Genomic DNA, 24,340 nt, shown 5'->3' with positions numbered 1-24,340 from the left:
CACCATATCGGAGTGAAGTAAGGACTGATGGCAGGTACGTTGTTATGATACTGATGGTCTGTCCCTTGTTTATATGACAAGTCAGTTGAATTCAACTATGATTTGAACCTACTTCTCTGGCGTATTTAACATGAAGCGGATATCTAATACCTAGTGTGAAAGGAATATTGAAACAAAAATATCCGACATTCATGGTTATTGGAGAATGTATTAACAACACAAAAAATGTATGGTTTAATCAATTAATAAATTGATTAAATTAATAAATCAAATTTAATCAGAATTCTTGATAGAAATTATCATAGGTTACGGTGTATCTCTATGCATGCATATCCTTCCTATCCTACTGCACTCTTGCCCCCATTTTATTTGCCCAGATAAATGAGAACTCATAGTTCAAAAAAATGTATTTGTTATGAGTGAACACTTCATTAAAAGAAGAGATTGCAGTAATTAGTTAAGGAAGTACAAATACATTTTGTCATCAGAATGCATTTCAAGCATGTATTTTTTAGCAGTACTTAGATACTCTAAAATCTATGGGTTTTTCTGTTTGTAAAGAACACATCTATAGAAAATCATTTAATAGCTATGTCTTGTGTTGGAGGTGTCAGGTAGTATTACTTGATGCAGAGGACTTCCTGGCTTCTGTTGAGCAGGAAGCCTGCTTCCATTCAAAACAGAGAGGAAATGGAAAAATGGCAGTTTTCAAAGCTGAGCTAAGAGAAGGGGCGGTGTTAACATGGTCATCTATAGCAAAATAGAAGGATTTTCAAATCTATCTATTGAAAATAAATTTAATTTATGTTCCCTCTAATCCATGAAGTACACAGTATGTTCCCTTGTTCCTATCAACTACAAATAATATTTATGAAGAACTTGTATTCCATGAGGATACATCTTGTTCATAACTTAAATCAACTGCCGTGTTAAAAACTGAGAAAGAGGAAGACATAGGAAATAAATTTCCAAACACTTTAAAATATCTAGTTTTTCTTCAGGATGTTTAAATAATCTTTTTTTTTTTTTGTTAAGCCTATCTATAGTTACTTACCAGTCCAGCTTGGCCAAATAACAATTGTACAGCAGTTTTGCAGGCTCCTCGCCAAGTCGAAGGACAAACCTGATTTAGTACTTCAGTAACAGGAGAGTCATCTCGTGGTGTAAGTCCATTATGGCATCCAGCTTCTTTAATTAACTGCAGCATTGTGTGCTGAAAAAAACAAAAATTTTGTCATACCAAGCACATGTTTCAGGAATGTTAACACCAATGCCTCCATATGTATTTACCATTGGTTCTACACATCTTCAAAAGCTTTTCAACCAACTACAATGTCTGTTACCTCTAAACAGTCTCGTGAAACTGTAAGAGCTCAACTGCAGAATGAAAGTATGGGAGACAGTCTCTGTTTGAAACACTCCAACACAATAAACACTATTTAGCTTATGCTCTTGCAAAACAGTTCAATGAAAACTACAAAAAAAACACTGCAAAGACAACAGAAAAACATTTTAAGCTGTGGGTTGTTTCAACTCTTTCAGGAGCAGGGAACTAGCCTTATCTGAAAGGGTGAAAATGCTGATTAAAATTGCCCAAATTACTTCCGAATGGCTACCTTTTCTTTATATTGAAAATTTGATCAACTTTTCCACAACTTCTAAAAATACATTTTAAATATATTTCGAAAGATTGCTTAAAGTTTGTGAGAAGAAATGAAAAAGCATTTTGTAATCAAGTTCCTTTTAAAGCACGCCCCTCAGCACTAGAATGGCATGGACCTGACTGATTCTGGAACCTAAGAAGATAAAAGCTCTGAAGTACATCACCTGCTTGGGGCATGTGTAAGGGCTCACTTTGCTCTGCAGATTTTGATACCTAACCACCTATTTTCAGTGTTCATAGAAGCTTCATTACCTCCTAGACTTTTGTGTTTCTCTTAGATTGGACTGAATTTGCCCAGGTGGTTAAAACGTTATCAGAGAAAGGCATGGACCTACAATGTTATCACATCTTGTTTCCACAGGAAGTCAGACTAAAAATATGCACTTTTAAGTACAAGTCTAGCACTGAACTTCTACTGCAGTTGTTCTCTGAGTTTTAAGGAGTTCTACTGATTTTTATTTTTAACTACTGTGGTTGGATGCAGGGCTATTACCGTTTTCAGTTTCAGGTTTTCTGCTGCAGACTCATTAAAGGAAATTCCTTTCAGAAAATGTGATCCTATCTGAACAGGTACAGTGGGCAGTTCACACTGAATTGGCTGCGGTGGAGTCTGTCTCCTTCCTGTTTGCTGGGCTTCAGCTTCACTGCAACAGCCCTAAAGTATAAAAGAATAGATCAATTAGAAGGAAATTAAGACATTAAAAAACCTTGCTGTCAATTTTTTTTTTAAACAGTTATTTTCAAGGTGAGGAGAGATGAAAGAGAACAGGTTTAGCAGATCATACCTGAAGACTTGCTTCAATAGCTTTTGGGTTCAAGTGGAAGCCAGCTTTCATTGCATATTCACAATGGCCTAGGCTCTCCAAAGCCACTTTGTAAGCCTGAAATTAAAGAAAAAGTTGAAATGGAACAGCCTCATCAGCAAAGAAGCTGGTAGTCATTGTATCTGGATACACATGTAGAAATTGTTAAGTGAGTAAACCTGTACAGCACATATGCGTTTATCATATAAGACCTGAATACTGGTAATTCTCAGATACCTCATAGCTGCCTGTGGTCCATATTTCTGCAGTAGTATATTCCTTCCCTATTTCATTCATTGACCCACTGACTGTACTAGACACACATAAAAGCAACAGACTTTAGAAACTCACCTGCAAAGCACTATCAATTTTCATGTTTAGCTCTTTGAGCTGATGTTCAGGGATTGCCACACTCTGTGAGCAGAAAAGTTGTTGAACTTCAATTCCTGCCAAACATCCATCACAGCCTCTTTCTCGCAATCGAGATGTCGCCTGTAACGTATGGAAAAAAATATTGGGTAAAGAGGTTCAACAATAAACTAGATCACAATTAAAAAACAAAAACAAAACAAAAAAAACACACAAAGTTTGAAGCATTACAAAGGAGATGAGAAGAAGCACCTGGTGGAAAGGATCTGGAGCTGATTATATATTATAACTTATTCAATTTCTACTGTTACTTTGAAAGTACTGATCTCACGTAATTTGTATGGCATATAGGTGTTGGCTAGCAACTCCAGTCAGCATTGGTTGCTCTATTTCAATTCCTTTTCTTAACTAAGGATCCCGGTTACACAGGCAACATGATGAACATGGTTTGCTGAGTAGAGACTTATGTACATTAAGGTATGCTTTATAAAATTAAGGGTGGTTACTGCAGTGCAATTTGAGAAGAACCACACAAGACTAAAATCAACGGAGCACAGCAAGGGCACAGCAGCTTTATGTAATATGATTTTAAAAAATGAAAAATATGAAAAGCCAAATATCTGTTTGTAACAGGACAATAAAAATAGTACACTACTGAGCAAAGTAAAACAAATAAAAACCTATTCCCAACCACATTTAAGATCTCAGACACTTGATTTTTCAGTCTAAGGAGTCTTGCTCTAAAACACGACGCCCAAATTGGAAATTTTTGCTACTGCAGCCAATGAACAGATGCATTGATTACTTCTACAACATGTACAAAGTTACACCTTTTTCCAAGTGAAATTCTTAAAAAGGAAAAGTAATTTTGAGCTACACACAAACTATCATAAACATTCTGGAACAGTACATAGTCTACTGCCAAACAGGCTGGTTTTATACAGAAATAACGGATTGCCTTCTACTCTCCAATGTAAAAATTCAGAAAGACTTCAGTATTTCATGTCTCCCTTCTATCTAGATGAAATCGATATGACATGAATTGGTCTATCTTTGACAGAGGAGAGAAAGATTATTTATCTACAGAGAGTTGTTTAAGAACTTTTTACTTTACTATCCTAAAACCCCACACAAACCTGCCTCTTTCCATGTATGGACGTTTAATACAGGATTCAATTAGTTGTATTCAACTCCATTTTGAAATATAGGTGATATTAATAGAAATAGCTGAAGTAGACTGTTCTTATGGAAAAGACGTAAAATTATACCAGGATTAGTACTGTTAAGATGCTACATAATATACCTAAAGCATTCCCAAATCCTTATTTCGTCCAATGAAAGAAATCTATGCTGCAGTAGAAATTACCAATAATTCATCTGCATTCAAAGTTCTAAGGGAAATTTGTTTGCTTTCATACACCTTGCAGATGTTAGTTGATAAATGGAAACCCTGACAAGATTTCCAGTCAAGATTATTAACATGCCCATGCACGTTGCCAAATTAGACTTCAAAAGCACAATGCTCTAGGTTACTCAAATTTAAAGAAACCATGTGCTCAATGTCTGAAGTTATTTTGATCTGTCAGTCTGTAGACTTCAATAGCGTACAGGGAAAGCAGAAAAGCTCATAACACTATTTTTCCTTGTCCTTTTTTTTTGGCAGGAAAAGTAAGGATTCCACAGATGGCAAGTGTTAGCTAAAACCCAAGTCGAGAGAGTGGTGTATTTAAGTAATATGATTAACATTCCAAATGGAATCAAACAACATCAAGCCTAACAGATAACTCTCCTTCAGCATGAAGACGAAAGATGTTAAAAGATAGCAAAAAAATTTAAAATAGAAAATTGAGTTAATGCTCACAATTTAAGAGGTATAGATGTTATCTAAGTTATTTTTCATCTAAAATTTTACTCTGCATCTGCAAAGACTTTCCACTCAACCACATTTGAACACTGTTAATTCCTTTCTAATAACAAACAGCTGTTTCCACTGTTTGTGCACTCCTTATATACACAATCGATCATGAATAAAAACTTTTTACAGAGCAGAGATAGTATAAACACCATATAGGTAAAACAGATTTTAGCATCTGAAACTAATTGCACCGCGTTCCCTCCTTCAAACGTAGCATTTCTTTAATATCAAAGATTTTTTTCTTCCCTTATTAGGACACCCAAGCTTGGATTTTGGTTTCACCAAGTATAAAGCAAGTCCTCCATACCTCTGCTGCTCCTCTCCATGATCTTATTGCATCTTCCAGCTCATTTGTGGGGCTTAAATTTGAGGCTCCGGCCCCACTAACGCTCTTTCTTTCCTGGCCTACAGTTTCAGCAAAGCAAGAGTGTGCCACCGGCTGGACCTTCTGCAAAGCTTGTGACAGGAACTGAAAGTGGACCTGCATCACTGTCAAGAAACATCGTCCAAGCACCTGTAGGAGGAAAAAAACCAAACCAATTTCAAGCAAACAAATTTTATAGAAGTAGTTCTTCCTTTTTGTTCAATGCTTGTGTAAGCCACTAAGTAAACTCAGATCTTTTTTAAATTAAAAATATAATAATGAATTAGACCTAAAGTGATACATGATATTTAACCATTTAGTGAAGTATTTACAGTGAGGAACAGTTTGTGATTTAAGGGGAGATCAGAGTGACGTGGTTGATGCAAGCCTCGTGTCATCTTTTCTTCTGAGATCAAGGTAAGATTATTTGAAGAATGAAAAGCTTTAAGTTACTTCGCAATATCAAGCACATGAAACAATAAAAAAAAGTAGCATATTATCACAAGTAGAGTCAACAGCAAAACCCATTTGCACGCAGACCTAGCTGAATTTGTGCTAAGAGTCAGCTATTTTAAGACATGATCACAAAATTAGAAGTTTAATCCAGAAGTTTATCTTCCAAACAGAGCGACAATCAGTAATAAGCATGAAAAACCTATTGCCACATAATATAGAGGGGCACCATAGTACCACTTTTAGAATATAACAGGCACTGCAGAAAACACACACAAAATTGCAGCTCTGTCACTTGCATTGTTTGACAGGAACTGCTAACACTGGCACAAATCTTCTCGTCAGAATATTTCACCAAAATGGGTCACATAATACCACTCATCTGGAAAGCAGGAGGAAGAGTAGGGAAGAGCAAGCACAGGAGGAGCTGCTGGTCTGTCCCCATAGCCAAGGGGGCTGAGGGTGGCACCAACAGCACCCCAAATCCTCTGGGTGCCAGAGCCAGCTCCATATCCTGGACACCCACAGTAGTGCCCTCTGCACCCCATGCATGTCCGTCCCATTGTATCTCCCTCTCTCATGCTAATGCTGCTCCTGAGAATTATGACCAGAGACAGACATATGCCTCAGTTACTACAAGCAAAACAAAACAAAGATCCCCAAAACTGAGCATTATGGCGCAGCCACCGTGTGTGAAAGGACTGGTGGAGTACAACCATGTGAAAGGGCAACCTGGAGGACACAAGTGCTCTGCCTGCTTGCAAGGCCACTCCTTCCTGAGTGGACAAAAGCTTACGACAAAGCACAACTAGGATGCAGGAGAGAAGCAAGTATTTTCCAAATTGCCATAGAAAGGATTTAAATGCTATTCAAAACGTTTTGTTTCTTTTATGGAGTTTGTCACACAAAGTGGTTTAAAATGTATATTTGGCTTTCATTTATTAAGAGACTAGACTTGCATTCCATTTTAGGAATAATTCATAAAATACACAGATAATGTACAAAGCCATTGTGCCCTGGAGCAAGTCAGTCATCTGGCTTATTTTCAGCTACATTCTTCTGGAATAAAAATATTCAGACAATGATCTTACTGGCAAGATGCTCTAGTCACATAAACAGTTATATGCATTAGCTATCTACTTTAAAAGACTCCGTGGTGGCAATTCTTTTTTCCATTGCATCCGGTCTCCTTTTGACATTCCATTCTGGTTCAATCACTTCCTTTCTTTGTACAAGGCATAAAATTAAACATTTTTGGTACTTTGACTGACCCCTGAAAGTGCAGTTTGCACTACTAAAAAAACACTCAGTGAATGATAAAGTGAATAAAACTCCAACTTTCCTGACTACAAAATTAGAAAGGTTTATAAGAAAACTGCAGGAAAAGACTGGCAATCTGAATATTTCTGAGTTTGAAGAATGCAGTTCTCAGGGGAAGGAAGAAGAAACCAGGACTCATTAGGAATGTCACGCTGATTAAGTTTCAAAGGATATTTAAGGTACAGAGGTTGAAGTTTCCCCTGCCTGGGAATAATGCTCAAAATAAACAAGTGATTTAGTTTTTAAGTGGCACCACACAACATTCCTAATGTAATTTATAATGTTAAACAGTAAAGACAAATAGGAACATCTGCTTTACTGAACTTCTATTTTGTTTGAAAAATAACCTATTTCAGTCTTCCTCAGAAAAGGGTAAGAGTGGTTTTAACTGCTTAAATAAAATCCAATCGGTTGAATATTTTTGCTCGCTTCAGATGACAAACTCGTTTTGCTTCAAAATTCACTTCTTGAGGATTTTCTTCCAAAGAGCTCAGTCTCTGTCTTCACAGTGGGAAAGAAGTACGACCACCACCAGTTTAACAAATACAGCCGAGGTCAGCCAGCGGTTACCAAATTGTGTAAAGCAATACTCTAGATCTCTGTTGCAATATCTGCAGAACAACATTAGCATATGAATGTGGTATTTTCACAATTAGAAATACCACCATCTATTTCAAGTTTATTTTTCCTTACTTTGCCATGCAGAAGTGTTCAATTCTCCTGCTTTAGACCATAATAGGAACTTAAAACTAGAGATCTTTTAATAATCAAGGACAAACTGAAACTGTTGCAGTTGTCAAACAGTAGGTTTCTCTTGATGGTGGTATTTTCTTAAACTATTTCTTAGAATCATTTCCATTGCATGTACTATGATGTTTTCTGGCTTGCAAACTTTCTATCCCAAGAAATATACCTTTAGCACCTTGACTTTCCTAACCCTTTACCAGGTAGGACAATGATCTATCTAGGAATGACCTTACCTAAAAGAAATCTGGCATCATAGTTAGGCAGTTGAAAGCAATAAGACTTTTGGGGAGGTGTTGTGTCAGACTTCATCTCTGAAGCACGTGATGAGTTTAATCAAACTGGTTACATACAAACCAAAGCACCAGATGGGGATGCAGTGGTAGGTTACATTTTTGTTTTTATTTTTTCCTAAACAACAACAAAAACATCACAACGCAATTATCCAATGGTTTCCTACTACCCTCATTTCCCTTATCATGGCTCTTTAAGGCTTTGCTGACAACAAGCCCTGTGCACAACCTGCCTACCCACCGAAGAAACCAGATTAAAATAGCAACATAATTAAGTTAACAATGAGCCATTACTCAAACTGGTGTACCAGATTATAAGATAACCACCTTTCCCACATATTACTGGAAGTGAGCAGAATATTACTCATTTTTTACTACGTAGCAATGCCCTGCAGTTCGGAAGAGTGATCTCATACAACCAAAACACCTCTAAGAGAAGACAATCCTGCTCGCTAACAAAGAGTTACCTGCAAGATAAACTAGATTCCAGTGGAAGTTGTACCTCTACATTTGCAGTACTAGGAGACAGGAGCAACTTAAAAGACTTGCTCAAATAAGAGGCTCCTGAGTACCTCTTCAGAGGATACTGCTGAGCTGCCACTCAAGACACTGAGTGTCACCTAGTAGAGATGCTGGAAGGGGAACTTCAGATATTATTATTTTCCCTGCCCAGTCCAATGAAAAATTATCCTGCCTCTCACACTCTTTTTCCCTGGTTAGTGAACCCTGGTGAAGTCATACACAAGCATTACACTTTCTCTGCTTCCATTATGCAGATTCAGAAGTTTTTTAATCCTGCTTCTAGTTTTATGAAGATGTTAACATTTCAGAGATCAGGGGAAAAAAGATTTTGTTAAAGTTTTTGTTAAAGTTTTCGCACAAATAGTTCAGTATTCAAATCATAGAAAAGCAGATTAGGAGAGGATCCCCAAAATTCATCCTACTGTCCCAAGCAAGGGGTAATTTCACTGAGTCAGATCTGCTAGACACAGGTATAACCTGTTCTGTAAGGTCTCCATGATGGAGGCTCCCTACCCTTCGCAGCAATCCACTTCAGTGCTTCTCTGACATTACAAAGTATTTCCACAACATCCTATATGAATGTTCTCTTCTGAAATTTAATTTCATTACTTCTTGCTCAGTCTTACGTGGACATGAAGGACAGAACATTGCCACGTCTTTCTGGCTGCTTCTCACATACCTGCAGGCTTCTGGTTTTCCTTCTCAGTCTTTCCTCCCGTAGAGTCAGTCCTTCTAGTTTGTCCTCTGAAGTCCTATTTTCTGCATGCCTGATTACTCCTGCTACTCTCCTCTGATGTCTCTTTCAGTTGCTCACTACATTTAGTGTAACAGCAGTAGTGCCTGGATGCAGTGTTGTATTTAAGGCCACAATAGTCAAACTGAAGAGTTTAATACTAATTTCATGCTTCATGCAGGTTATAGTTATGTTAATCACATGACAACTGTCTCCTTGCAATAGCACCAATGATGATTTATGCTTTGCAACAGCACAATACTGACTTCTGTTCAGCACAGGACTGCCATAAGCCCTAGGATTGTTCTGCAACACTCCTGCCCATGGGCATTGCCCACACCAACTGTGAGGATAATTTCTATTTAAATTCTATAACATTTAGTTTTCACCTGTAAATTTCACCTCAACTGGAAATCTTAAACTGAACAACCTAGTTCATTTTCAGTTCAGTAAATCTTGCAGCACACTCGCCCCGTGTACTTTGTGATCACCTACAAACTTAAAGGTATTCTCTATGCTGACCTCTAGCAAGGTCAATTTTGACAGTGAGCAACTGGTAACTGCTTCCTGGGTTACACTGATCCAGTCAGGTTGTCATCTACTTACATCATCTACACTACAATCCCTGCATGACTTCTAAGACTACCATGAGAGCCAGTTTCAAACAATTTCTGCTGGTTCTTAAGCAAAAGTAGAATGTAATGCTCATCTCATTGTCCAAAAGTTCCCATAAACTCTGCACACTTTTTATAAAAGTATGTGCAAGATACAGCTTTCAGTAATAAAGATGCAAGAACAGTACAGAGACAAGTGACTAATTACCACAAGGTACACTTAAAAAGAAACCAAGAAGCCAAGCTGTTTTGCCTGCATTCTCTTTGCATTTGTTCCTACCATAGATAGAGGCACCTGGTGAAGAGAGCACTGCAGGTACACACGGAGCTCAGGAGCAAGCATCATCACAGGTATTTTGACTGTCTTTAATCACATGAACCCACACTGATTTTTAATTAATAGACATTTTTCCTGCAACCCTAGAGAAACAGCGATGCTATTAGATGGTTTTCAAGAAGAAAGATCTAGAGAAGATACCTACAGCAAATATATATACTATAAAATCTATAGCAATCTTAATTCTTAGCGTACTAGGTATACAACATGAAAAAACGTTGATCATACTTCTCACTACAATTATGTAGTACAAATAGCATTCTGCTTAACTACTTCATCCATAAGTTGTACAGCTACAGAGAGAAGATCACGCTTGATAAGCATGTGAGTATAACATTCAGGTAACTTTGTACGGATGAAATCTAAACCAAAAATAGGAACTCAGGAACAAGTTTTCTTCTTAGGAAAGAGTTCTGTAGGAAGAACTTTGCAAAGGCTGCTATGAAATCAAGAAATACATCAAAATCTGAAGAACTACTTAAAACAGCTGGGATTCATACATGAAAACATTTAGCATTATGCCTTACATAATTATGAAGTTTACTACAGGAAAATATACAGCCAGACAGAATTGCAGTTGTAGATGCTATCCTAAACTTCAAAATCTCAGAATTTTGACTGCTGGGCATCTGCTGCCAGCATACGGAGATTAAAGCAAAGTTGTGGCAAATTTTTACAGCACAAATATTTCATGTTCACATGGTATTTTCTTTTTAAGCTTAACAGCTCACAAAGTAAACAAATAGTCTGAAGAGTGATAAAGTGTTGTTTTACACTAATTTGGATCATTTGTCAATTGATATGCAGTTTTACGCAAGCACTGATGGCTATATCCCTCTCTTAAGTGTTCAGATTTCCACCCAGAATGGATAACACTAAGGAAAATATAGTTTAATTTAGAATACGATGGCCCAATATTATTAGAAATTAGCTAACATAGAACAGGAAATCACAGCATATCCGGAGCTGGAAGGGACCCGCAAGGATCACTGAGCCCAACTCCTGGCTCCACACAGGACTACCTAAAATCAAACAAAGGTTTAAAACTTTCATTTACTTACTTAAGCTTGCTAGTTTGGGGCAGTGGGGTGCTGGGTTTGTTTGCCTTGCTTTAATTATTTTAGTTTTTTTTTTTTTATTTGTTATTTGTTCTACGCTAGACATGTTTTCCCAAGTACAACTAGAGATCCAGTAACCTCTTTTGTAAGTTTAAATCATACAGAAAATACCATTTAGAATTAGGTAGGTAGTACAATTTAATTAATCTTATTTCATAAACTCTTTAAATTTAGTACAAGTCCTTATGCAGAAATACCCACTAAACATCTCATTCAACGTAGTTTGAAACTGACCACTGGAAGTCACGTAATAATTTTGAGAACAAAAATGAAAACGCTTCTCCTTTTATCAGTGTTGCCCACAAATACAACAGCAAGGCAGAAAGAAGTTTCAGCGTAGCATTGATTTTAAGTAAAAGTCCAATTAACAAGGAATGATATAAATTCACATGCAAAACAGAATCCCCCAAGGTAACTTACCTCAATGTCTTGTAGGCTGAATTCTTTTTGATCTTTAAAGTTTGCAGCGCCTGCACTCAGTTCCATCAGCATTTTTGCTATTTCTGGTTTTATTGCTGCTGTGAGTCGACTCGCTGCTTCCATGACATGTTCCTGCACGTCTTTCAGTTGCATAGCTGCCTTAGAATAGTGAGAGTTCCTAAATACACTGCTGAAAAGGTCTGTAAGGAAAGTGCTCGTACGGCAAAACACGTTGAGTGCATCCAGATATTTGGAGATTCCCTGCTGGATGTCCGCAATCGGAGTAGTATGGGATACAGGGTGGTTGCAGCTGCCCGCAGCAGCTGAGGAGACCAAAGGGGATGCTGGGGTTGTAGATGCCAGCGGTGCGCTCAGGGTCCTGCCTAGCTCAGGCATTTGATACTGCTGGTGTTGCTGCACTTTTTGCTTGGACCCGCCAAGCAAAAAGCGCCGCTTATAGTCCATTTTGCTTTCTTGTGCACTACAGCAATACATAAGTGAGTGCTTGTCCGAAGATCTCTTGAATTAACAATCACTTGTCAAACTCCTTCCCCAAATATATAGTTATGTACAGTAACAGTGGAGGACTGTGTACATCAGTTTCACAAAAGGCATTTCAAAAAGGCAAGTGTCTGTATAGTCTGTATCAGCAGTGAGAAAGGCAGCAGATTTGCTGACTTAGTATTTTCAGTGTTCAGTGCAGCCCTGCTGCAGTTATAAACTGTACTCAGAAAGCAAGCCGAAGTATCTTAATAATGCTCTGTCTCGTTCGGTATTCCACTCCACACACAGAAAAGCAACACTGGAGCAGAGAAGTTATCGCCTACAGTTTCTTCATGAGTATATTATTGTCACTTGCTGTTAAGTTTATAAAAGTTATTTTTGTCAACGCAAATAATATTTCGAGAAGCAATGCTTTAATACATTTTTCCAATTAGTAATATCAGGAAAAGTGGAGCAAACCACCGATCAACAGCGATTATAAAAGCAGTGCAGAGGCTTCTTCCTTAAAAAAGCAAATGTCAGCAGATCAAATATCTTCAAATGTCTTGACAGATCCAGTCTGCCAAATCAGTTTACTTGTAGTGTCTCTTCTTAATACTGGAGGGAAAAAAAATCTGGACTCTGTTTACAGAAGACCTTGCAAGTATAAGCTACTAAAAATTAGAGTGTTTATTATTGCAAGCCTTCTTCCCCTTTCCTTGTTTGTTGAGGTAGTTGTTTCCGTTGTAACATTAAGAAGTGGTGCTTCCAGACTGCATTTGCCCTCAATTGTAGACTCAGAACAAAAATGCACAAATGTATTTGTAAGGCCTCTAGGTCATTTCCTGTGAAGGAAGAAAAAAAGTTTAAAACCTTATGGAACAATAAGCAGTTCTAAGATTTTAATTCCTGCAGCGTCCCGGTATACTTCTCTAGGCATACCTTGTCGATGACACAAGATCGAAAGGAAGGGAGAGTTGTACGGGCTGTTCAAAAGGCAGTTACAAACTGGTATCGTCACATCACTGAACTCAACACCCCTGAGTGTTTTCTTATTAATTCTCCCATCCTAGACTCAAGCTTGAGTAGCAGTTAATCCCCACTGCAACCCTTACACGGTTAAGAACAGAAGAGTCTATTAATGCAGACCTTAGGAGGAGTTAATCACATTTTCTAACCTTATCCTTTTCAAATAATTCAAAAATTAAGTCAATGAAACCTTTTTTTCACATACCGTAATTCATTGCAGAAATATGAGACTCCCATTCTTTCTAGTAATTTACCAAATCAACATACAGCTTTTTCTTTTTTTTTAGTACAACAGCAGAAAAACCTTTCTATATCCTAACTGAGACCCTGTTTCAGGACAATGACATGTATCTATCGTAGGGGCAAGATCTTATACAAGACAGAACTGCCTAACGGGTTGGCCTGAACAGCAATCCCACCAGACACAAAAGTAGGGAGGATATACAGCCACTAGTACCACCCTACTCCTACTGGCAAACTGAGGCGCAGCTGGACAGCCAAGAGCACTTTCTGGAAGGCATTCGTAGGGAGGTGAAGAGAGCCTGAGCAGTGAGAAAGGGTCAGTTTGCAGCAGGTGACGTTCAAGGCCAGAGCTGGAACTTCTGGAAAAAGGCACGAAGATCTTTAAGTCCTTGCTTTCAGCCAAACATAGCTCCTAACTGGACAGGGTCTGGCATCTCAGGACCACGTATACAAGTTAAAGTTGTATCTATACAATGATCACAGTTACCCACAAACAACAACAAAAAAAACAACCCTCTGATTTACCGTGTCAAGACACTATCAGAAGGGACGTATAATGCAGAGATATACGATTTGTTTCTATCCATTCCTAGGCATTAGTCACTCTAAGCCACTCTCTCCTTCTCCTACACATGCATATAAGTTGATTTATGTAAGTTGATTTCATCAAACAAGGACATTCTTTTTCTTACTGCATCAATTACATTTTACAATGTTAGTATCAAATATTAACTTTTTTCCCCCCGAGTACTTCAAAGAATAATCTAGATTTAATAGGAAGGAACCCTTTAATTCAACATTATATTTCTTTTGCCATTACATTTAAGATATGAAACCTGTTCTAATGTTGTCAAAACAGCTGGGGAATAAAGATTGTATCTTCAGTCAAAATTTCTTCTGACTGGTGGAAAAAAGAAACTATCAATTCGTTCATATAATGTGTTTTGACAGACGTATGAAACACAACCTTAGAAAAAAGCAGGCAAGACGCAGCAGGACAGAACACCATGAAGGGAGTTGGATAGTCTCACACCCACTAAAACAACAGACACGAGTTTTTCAAGAAGTCGCTGCTGCAGATGGTTCTGCTTCTGAGATCTAGAGCAAATATTCTTCCACATTCCCACTTTTTAAAACATGACAAACAGATAAAACACAGCAGACATTCCCATATGCATTTCAACATCTCTTATTAAAGTACTTTAAGCTGATTACTTTATTTCCTAATAATTAACTTCACACTTCTCTCAATATTCACGCTGAGTGCATTGAAGTGCAGTAAACCCATTAAAATGGATTCTTACTTTAAAAGCTTCAGTGCCTTACAGTAGAAAAATCATTTTTCTTGATTGCATAAAAACGTAGACAGAACAAAAGAGTTAATCTATATGCATTGTGTAAGTAAATTGGTGACTATTTTCCCTAAGTAGACATGAATTTCACAGTGCAGAAGTAGTTAAGAAATGATCATGAAACATCTAAGTGTTAATTAATGCCAAAAGTAGAAAAAACTAATTGAGGAGTTTGAGCTATACAGCACTGAATTAGGCATTACAGATGCACTATGCTTTGGTTCTTTGTATTGAACCTTTCAGGATCAAACTAAGGTACTGAATTGGTAACAGTCCAATACCTAACTCATACAAAAACCTGCTACACTCTGAAAACGTAAGTGAAATGAATAGAAAAAAAGGTGTTTTCACATTTCCTACAGCCATGAGCAAAGACGATTGATCACTGTTTTACTAACAGACACTTTCACAGGCAAATCTGTAAGAACACATTCAACTCTTCAACATATCATAGCCTTCAAAATTCACTTGTAATAAAACCAACACAAAAGCTTACAGCGGACAGCTTATGTCCTTAGCATCTAAGAAGATACACGTTTCTTTAAAGAGAGAAGTGACAGGTCTTGATACTTCCAGACACTAGGCATGCGGGTTAACACTACAAGTATTACACATTCTATAATGAGACTCCAACATGCTATGTATAAAGTAAACACACTTCCTTTTGTATCTTTTCCTGACAAAGTGAAGAGAAGACCGTTCCCACGCTACCCCCTCCCTCCCCAGTGCTGCAGCTCCACCGCTGCTCTTGGCTCATGGACTAAGAGTGGGGACTCCACATTTTAACAATTTGAACTTTGCGTCAATCCAGACCATGCTGTATCAGAAAAAAATTCCAAGGATTTCATTCTGGCAATACAAGAGTAGCATGTTATCTGTCCAAAATGTAACTGTGAAGTTTGTGTTTCATTTTGCAGAAAACACAGATATTCAGAAATCAAGTATAGAAGTCTCAAAAAGTTAGCATACCACAAATCATGAAGTTGTATGCCTTCCTTTATGTAACCAAGGCCAAAGTGTTGTTCACATACAGTTAGAAGTTATATATTGGTATAGAAGGCTTACCCATTTTAACTGGGAGTTGATTCATTTTAAACTATCCCAAACTAAAGACGGATTAAGTCCACAGCAACAGAGTATGTTTAGCATCTACAAAACAGATCCACTTAAAACCACTAGAAATTGAAATCCACATGCCAGAGAAAAACAAGTAATAATAGAATTCATTAACAAATTTCATAAGCTGAGAAATTCACTTCTGCCTTCAACTAGAACATCTCCACTCTCAATTAACATGCTACATCTATTACTATTTAAGTTGCCAAATCAATGACAATGAGAATATACAGAAGTTTCTCAAGAACTGCATAACATTTGATCCATCTATCAAAAGAAACAGCATAGAATTAAGCTACATTACAGGGATTGTCATGCAATTGAAAACATAAGTTAAAAACAAAAGTCTACATATTGCTGGAAAATTCTAAATTATATGTTTTTTGAAGAAAGCTTATATAAACATAGCAATAACAAATCTGCAATACAAAAAACATAGAATTAGCTTGCGGAACCTGATAAACATAGTAACAAGTTACCACAACAAGAAGCTACTTCTCATATACTAGTTTTATATAAAAGGTGACAAAAATACGTCTCACATTATATACATTTTAGTCTAACCTTCCTGGTAGGAATGCAGCTTTTTTCATAAGGTCATTTACAGTTGCTCAAGATTTCAAACGACTATTTCACTTTCTTGGCTGAGGAAATGTGGTTTTGGTGGTTTTGTTGTTATTGTTTTTTGTTTTTTTTTTTCCTCTGAGGCCTTTTTTTTCTTTAAATCAAGCAATAACAACTTTTACACTTTCTTAGTAAGAGAGAAGCTAATCAGGTTTAGATGCAGTTTTGATCAGAGCTAACACATTCTGATTATCGCAGGATCTCCTAAAACCAACAAAAGAAAGGGGCATGATTTTATATTGGCTCGCACCAATGACAGAAATACCCCTCAAAAATCATCTTTCGAGGATGTTGAGGAAACACAACACAGTGTGTTTTGGGAAGACAGAGAAGGTATCAGCTTTATCAGGACTAGCCAGCACTTGATTAATAGCATAGCTTATACTTCTGGAAGAAATTCATAAAAGTGTTCTTTGTGGGTTGTTTTTGTTCTGGTTTGTTTTTTTAAACTTTTCAGAATAATTTAAGAGCTAAAACTATGTTCAGAAAATTAAACAAGAATAGTAATCTCCAAATAATGCCGACTGGTGGAAAATACCCATTAATCTGTCTGACATCAACTCACTTATTCTGCACCTGTGATTTCTTACCAACACATCATAAATACTGAAAGCATGCAAATGCTTTTACAAGGGTTGACAAGCACCATCTTCACCATCAGGGCAAACAGGGCTCACAGTTTCTCAGGGCCTCCTCGCTCCAGGCAGCTGCCAGGCCACAGGCACCAGAGAAGCCCATCGCCCCCCAGCAGGAAGAGGATGCCCGTGCTGGTAGCTCAGCCTAGTGGCAGGCAACCCACACCACCACAGCCCCCCGGCTTTCAGTCAGGTGCCTGTATTTAGGCTACAAAGCCAAAAAGGAAAACCAATCCCTCTTTTCAAGGCTGACAGCCTTTTTAATGGGGCAGACTGCTGTAGCACCTCTTGAATTTTTAAGTCTCCTCTTTGAGGAGAACGGGGAAGAGAGACATCGATAGACTATTAAGCCAATATCATCTCACTTCTGTTAGCTCACATTGCTTGTTGGGATTCCTTCTTGGCTGTTTGCCCAGAACAGTCGGAGAGGAAAAAAACAAAAACAACAAGAAGTAGGCATGCCAATCCTTAGTGAACCCATAAAGCTCCTGTTGGAAACATCCTCCTTGCAAGGTCTACCCTTCCTAAAATCAGCTCACCAGATGCTCTGGCCCACTCTCCCCCCACACCAGTTGGGGTCCGTAACTCACAGGACACACTCCACATGGATTAAGTAGTTTGCCTCAGTTTAACCAGGCTGTAACTGAGCATTCTGCTTAGTTTTATATAAATCTACACAGACCAATTTGTTAATACAGAAACTAATTTTCTAATTTAGTGGTGAATCAATTACAAATAGAAGCATGAAGATTTATTAAATCTAACTGGGAGGCTCCATCAACTTCCCTTTATTAGTTCATCAAAGACAAATTTCATCAATGAAGTATCCAACTAATATTTATAGGCAAGTCTCAACTAATTTATTACATTTTGTCTAGGCCTTTCTTCCTTCTCAAGATGACCCTCCTTAAAACAAGTCTATTAGCTTATTGGTGCCGATTTGTGGGTTTTGCCCTTGTACTGAAAAATCCTCTAGAAGCACAAGTATGCTACATGTCCTAAATGACAAGCAAAGACAAATATAGCCCCATCTCCTGCACCTAAAGAAACAAATCACCAAAGACTTTGTCATGAAAATCACTCAAACAGATCTGGAGAAAGCTGAAGAATAACAAGTTTCCAGAGCTAGGTAAGGACTGAGAGTCTTGACTGCTCAGCACCACACCACCTTGCTTCCAACAATCCTCCAGAAAAGGATCCATAGTCCTGAGGCATACAGCTACACTCCCTTTGAAATATATCTGCAAGGTGGTATCTCTAAACCAAATTCAGAGTTGTCAGTACACTGACTGGATTTTTCCAGAGCAGAGCCTACACTGTGTCAGGCAGCTTCTTACATTTTGTTTGAAGTAAAACACTTACCACAGAACGGCACTAATTCCAATCTCAGCAGTAAGATATGACAGCAAAAGGAAAATCTGGTGAAAGGAATGTGTTAAACCAAACCTTCTTTCAGACTTCAGTGCCTCACTGAATGTCAAAAATAGACGCCTGTGTCAGATCAGGATCACTGTTTCAATCCTCTCTTGGCAATAGGCGCTTACCTTATCTGTTTTGAAAACAGGACCAGTTCTCTTTTTTAAAGACAACTGTTCATGCAGAAGAGAAGGAAAGAAGATAAGCTACCATATCAAGAAAGGACATTAACAAAGCATTTGCACAAAGCATGAGAAATTCATGTCCAATATGATTGCCACCAGAGACTCAAAACCCATTTCTCTCATCTCCCAAAAGGGTGCACATCTGCCACAAGCATTTGTGCTCTTGCTGAACTTTATAACGTGCTAAGACAAAAACAAAAAAAAGATTCATGGGACCACAGTAAAAGTAAGCATAAACATCATAAGCTTTCCATAAAAAAAAAAAAAGAGCTCTGCCTCTCAGAATGTACTGTCTACAAAGTTCTTGCTACTACCTACTGGAGTGCTTGGGAAGAGAAGCCTGCTCTCTCTGAAAGCAAGCCACTTGCAACCTGTCACCTGAAAAAATACGCTCTTCTTCAAAACAGTGAAGTACCGAAGGCTGTAGTTTCAAGGAAGAGAAGGAAAGCAGACAATTTCTAGACAAGTCTGAGAATAAGTTAACATCCATTCCCATACGTGACAAATTTCAGCCATAGACTTCCCCTCCCGTTGAAGGGAAGGCAGGAAGAAAGGGCTGAACTTGAGAAAATTTCATTTGGTTAAAGAACATGTGAACAGCAATATTAGTTGGCAAGGCCTGTGCATCCTGGTCCAGTTATGGCCATTTCAGATAACTTGCCCCTACCCTCTGCAAATGTGTTTCCTCCTAAACCCACCCAGCACATCATACTCTTGGAGACACGCTTAAAGCCTTTCTGAAGTGCAGCAGAAGCCATTTATGTATTTCTTAGTCAAAATGTAACAGTACAAACAAGTGTTAGGAAAACGGAATGTAATTGGTTTTTAGTTCTCTGGTAAGCACAAAATCAAGGTTTCCCATGCTTCTGCAGAAGGCCAGCTTTAACTTGGAGGAGGAAACACGACAAAGAACAGTGAAAACACACGCACAATCCTGCAGTCTCATCACAGACTTTTTAAACCTGGAAGCAGTTTAATCTTTGGGCTCAATTCAGCAATGGACTAGAGCATATGATTAGTTGCAGTAAAGTCAGCGGTATCTCTCACATACTCAAGTACCTTGTTAAATCATGAATTACAGTTTTCCTGTATAAACAAATGCCAGATGTATTTTTCAGTATCATCAAATGGGAAGAGAAGCTTTTAGTACACGTTGTTAAATGTATGCTACAAGTTTCAACTAAATTTTTTCCTTGCCTACATCTCTGAAATCCCTAACAATTTTTTTTTTTGGAAATTGCTTTGAAAAGCTTAGCTACTGCTGAGTCAGCAGCATAGATCAAGCGATTGAAGAGAGCTCAGTGTAGAGCTTTATTTCTGCTGTTTTAAAATGATTTGATCATGGTTCCAAATACTTCATAAAAAGATTATGCACCCATAAAAATAGCAATGACTCCCACCCTTTGGCAAAGTGCTTACAGAAATAATGGAAAGGCACTCTATAAATGCTACCTTCCACGATTCTTCTTTCAAAGTCAGATTCCTCTCGGGAAGTTTTCATTGCCCCCAACAAGTTATATCTTAAAAAAGACTTGAAAAGACGAGTGGAAGTAAGAGCCCAAGTCAAATACTACAGTGTTTAAGCATGACATACTACATACACTACTAAATATATACACAAAGAATGGCATAACTTTACAGGAGCGAGGGACTAAAATAAGAGATGAGTTTGACTGCGGATAAATTTATCAACTTGTACGTGGGAAAAACATTCCTAGCCTCACACAGAAAGTGACAGGCTCTAGCCTGATCTCAGTGTTACAACTGTTTTTGCTAAAATGCCAGCCTGATGCTGAATATAAGAGTCAAAAGATTAAGTCTTACATTACAAGCTATAAGCAAAGGAGTGTGTGTGTGTGTGTTGGGAAAGCTGCAAAACAGTTATAACCCTATAAATTCAAATTTTACCCACACTTCAAATTTAACATGCCGTTCTGGTTTCTGGATCCTTCTTTCTTTCCTCTGGCTTAGTAACAGACCAACTGTTACTGGCTCAGGGAACCCTAGATGCAGCAAATCACTGAAGACAGTTTTAAATGGGTATAGGCCACAAGTTTACCCTGTTCTTGCCTTTCCCTAAGTATCCATTTATAACCACCATGGGGTTAAACAAGGCTGAATTAGATCAATTCTGACATCTGAATCCATGTGGCCATTTTTGACCTTCTTACTCGCTACAACCTAGTGATTATCAAAAGCATCATATCACAATGACATCCTACTTACAACTACTGTGAAACAACTGATTTAGCAATCAGAAAATACTTCTGTTAATTTTTAGGCAAGGCTTCCAGCCAAAACAGATACTATACACCATAAACGCCACCGTACTCACACTTAGCAGCAAACACATTTGATTTTTTTCATTGAAATAAATATTCATAAACCAAATTTCAAGGCTGTTTTAACTGAGTTTTTGATGCTATGCAACTTTAAAAAGAAAACCCAAAGTCAGAGTACAGTATGATTTTAGTATTGTTAGACAAAAGCGACGTTTCAAGGCAATGAAAATTATAAAATGTCTATACTTTTAAAGCTCTTCTATGAGCAACACATTTTTGAGTACTGGAAGTATGAGGCAGATTATGTACAGAAAATCCTGTGAAGCTTTTAAGATTTCTGATTTTTTTTTCTCTGCCTGTTTGAAGCAAGCATGATGAAACCATTCAAAACATTTAGAGTAACTCAACACCAACCATCTTTCCTTTCCCAAATTATTATGCTGCTTCTAAATTCTCAATGCTTGCTACAGAATATAACTACATCATTCTCTTGATGCTAGACTACACCAAGAAAAAAACTGCAAATGTGTTTTCTTAGTTGCATTAAACATACTGATCCTCACCCACTTAACAAATGAAATGGCTAATATGAGCAAGTGTTTCCACATGCAAACTTCACTTTTTCATATTAATAAGTATACTACCATATTATTTCCTTGTGACTGATACTTAAGACTAATCCAACATTTACTTAATTTGTTCTCTTCAGCACACATTAGAGGCTTTATCTATTTTAATGTTTGCTTTCCTCCTCACCCAACTCATTCATTGAAATTTCCTACTTGAAAGTCATTAAGCATTCTGAAATATGAATTGCATCTCCAGAAATAGAAAACAGGAGTACATCATATCAGAAACACTGACATCAGCACATACACTTACTGTCTCATGACAGTTGCAACCATGAGCATTTTTGCCATGTAACTAAGAGAGATTCATGTCTCTGCACCACAGCTCCTGTGCTCTGACTTTCCAAATGCTTTATAGGCTTACTGTATTTGAGTAGCAGCAGATTCATCAGTGAACAGCTGGAGTTTTGCCCAGGAAAACAAACTACAGTCTATACTGAAGAGAGGGACGTGATGATTAGGCCTTTCAGATCCCTCTCATGTTGAAAATTATGGAATTATCAGAAAACTGTAATCATGAAAATGTTAAACTAAGGAGAATGTATTTTTATAGCAAATGAACATAATTATGTTTACCATATTTGGGCCCGAAGTTGGCTGGCAATTCAGTCTGTATATAGACAGCAATATCTGATTCACTGTCACAGGATATGAATAAACCAGAGCAATCCAGTGCGCATAGCAGCCTCTCTCCTAAAACAAAACCAAACATCAGTATGTACATAGTACATAACACTCCAAATGCATCAAATAATAATACTGTAAATCACGTAGTAGCTTAATAGTTTCAGCTTTAATTCTAAAATCATTCTTGAACTAGATCTTTATAACAGGAGACTTTTGGAAGCTGTCAGAATGATTTGCTTCTAAGAATCTACATTTTTATACATTAAATTATGTAGAAGTAATTTCTGTAGCTGATGAAGGAACAGTGGTGACAAGTAATTTGAGATCATAAAGATTAGAAAACTCAAAATGGCAGCATGCATACTTCATAACCTTTCTTAAAAAAAAAAAAGTGGTTATATGTCTTCAGCACAGCCTTCTCCTTCTCATTAAGACCAGAATTTATAAGTCTTAATTAAATATAGATGAGACTTAAAATAGCACTAACTCATCCTGCATAGTTGGGGTCAAAACAATTAGTTACAAGATGAACTGCAGGAGCACCCTCCAGATTTTAAATCTCTAATAGAAATCAAACGGGAAAAATACAGCTACATCTTGGCTTAGCACTTAGCTAGTTCTGCCTGCTTTCAGCAGACAACTTAAAACAACGTTCCAAGAGTTGCTCAATCTCCTGCAAGTCTTATTAACACTGGTTCAAACAGAAGTTAAGCACCAAAGACAAAAGGATTCTCCTCCCGCCCTTCTTAAGCAAGCCTGTGGTTCCAGCAGGTACCACCCCATTTTTATTACAATAGCAACAGCTTAAATCTTTTCAGGCTGCAGCATCTAGTGCCATCTATTAGCTGCTTCAGTAAACCTGCTTTCTATTTCAGTTCATGGAATAATTTGTTGCCTTTTATCCACACAATGTAAATGTCAAAATAGGCCACAGGTCAACTTAAAAATCAGAAAGCTGCAGACTAAAGGCTGAGGACTGTTAGTGTAGTCTTGGGTCTCCATCCCCTCCTTACACTGATACAGCTGTGAGAAATTTCTGGTTTCTTAGGCACTTAGATGTTTGGGTTTTGCATTTATGTTCCCAGGAAGACTAGCTTGATTACATCTACTTTCTTTGTATTAAAAAAAAGCCGAAGATGTTAATATTTTAGCAGACTACTGTTCTCCTGTGTCTTTAAAACAGTTTACACTCAACAATGAAGTTTATTTACTTCTATCAACAAAAATAAATTTACACATTTGGAAACTAAATTTGCACATTTGGAAATAAATCTCACCTTCTAAACTTAGTGTAGACGCTACTAAGGAACATAAATAACTTAGCACAACAGCAATTTGCTAACAAATGCATACATGAAATTCCACCGGCACGTCTCAGCAGCGCACACGGCTCTGCCTGCTTCCAGCTTTAAGCTACTCCATCAAGTGTATGGCAGGGAAAGGCATACAACAGACAAACCGAAGTTCAGAGAAATTCTGATGTGATTTGATGCAATGCCATTTTCTCTTTAAAAAAATCCATTGTTCTTGGGTTAAAATTACTCCCCAAACAACCCTCCAAATTAAGTTATCAATTGTTAAATAATTATCTGACCTAATTTACAATACATAAAGCACAGTCAGACCAGCTTAGCATGTTCTGAAAGTAGAAGTACTGACAGTTTTATACAAACAGCTAAGCTCCCATCCATCTGCATAATTTGTCACCGGGTTATTATGTGCCAAAATTTCTGCATCGAGTTGTGCAAGAAATCTCTCCCGGCAGAGGGTACAATGGGAGATTTATGCTGCTGTAATACATCTTGGAAGAGAAATACATGTAATGTTTTAACCCATACAACAAATGAATGTGATCTATTGACTAGAAACCAGAGAAACATCCATAAGCAAACCTGAACACTTAAACTTTATTAGATCCTTCTGAAAACTGACGTGCCCTGTTCCCTCTGAAGCACCTAGTACCACCAGTCAAACATATCCCACACACGCAGCTGCAGAAGATCCTGACTTCACTAACCAAGCACATCCACCGCTGGATTTCAATATTCAGT

At 37.6% G+C, this 24,340-nt stretch overlaps 1 protein-coding gene across 11 annotated transcripts in view; it reads right to left on the bottom strand.

The window, feature by feature from the left end:
• The window catches only part of GARRE1 (granule associated Rac and RHOG effector 1), a 52,755-nt gene that overhangs the window by 12,819 nt on the left and 15,596 nt on the right, over positions 1–24,340 (bottom strand). For 6 of the 11 annotated variants that reach the window (XM_040571718.1, XM_040571720.1, XM_040571719.1 and 3 more), the window contains 7 exons: positions 22,239–22,355; positions 11,669–12,996; positions 5,058–5,264; positions 2,818–2,958; positions 2,449–2,544; positions 2,157–2,318; positions 1,055–1,213 (listed from right to left, as the gene is read on the bottom strand). In XM_040571718.1, the coding sequence (XP_040427652.1) occupies positions 1,055–1,213; positions 2,157–2,318; positions 2,449–2,544; positions 2,818–2,958; positions 5,058–5,264; positions 11,669–12,163 (1,260 nt within the window). In that variant the 5' untranslated portion in view covers positions 12,164–12,996; positions 22,239–22,355. Of the gene's footprint in view, positions 1–1,054; positions 1,214–2,156; positions 2,319–2,448; positions 2,545–2,817; positions 2,959–5,057; positions 5,265–11,668; positions 12,997–13,637; positions 13,783–22,238; positions 22,356–24,340 lie in introns of all 11 variants that reach the window. The other 5 variants (XM_040571724.1, XM_040571721.1, XM_040571728.1 and 2 more) reach the window with 2 other exon arrangements.

Source organism: Cygnus olor, chromosome 12, assembly GCF_009769625.2.
Source record: "Cygnus olor isolate bCygOlo1 chromosome 12, bCygOlo1.pri.v2, whole genome shotgun sequence".
NCBI classification, from domain to species: domain Eukaryota; kingdom Metazoa; phylum Chordata; class Aves; order Anseriformes; family Anatidae; genus Cygnus; species Cygnus olor.
This window is presented reverse-complemented; position numbering and strand designations above follow the sequence as displayed.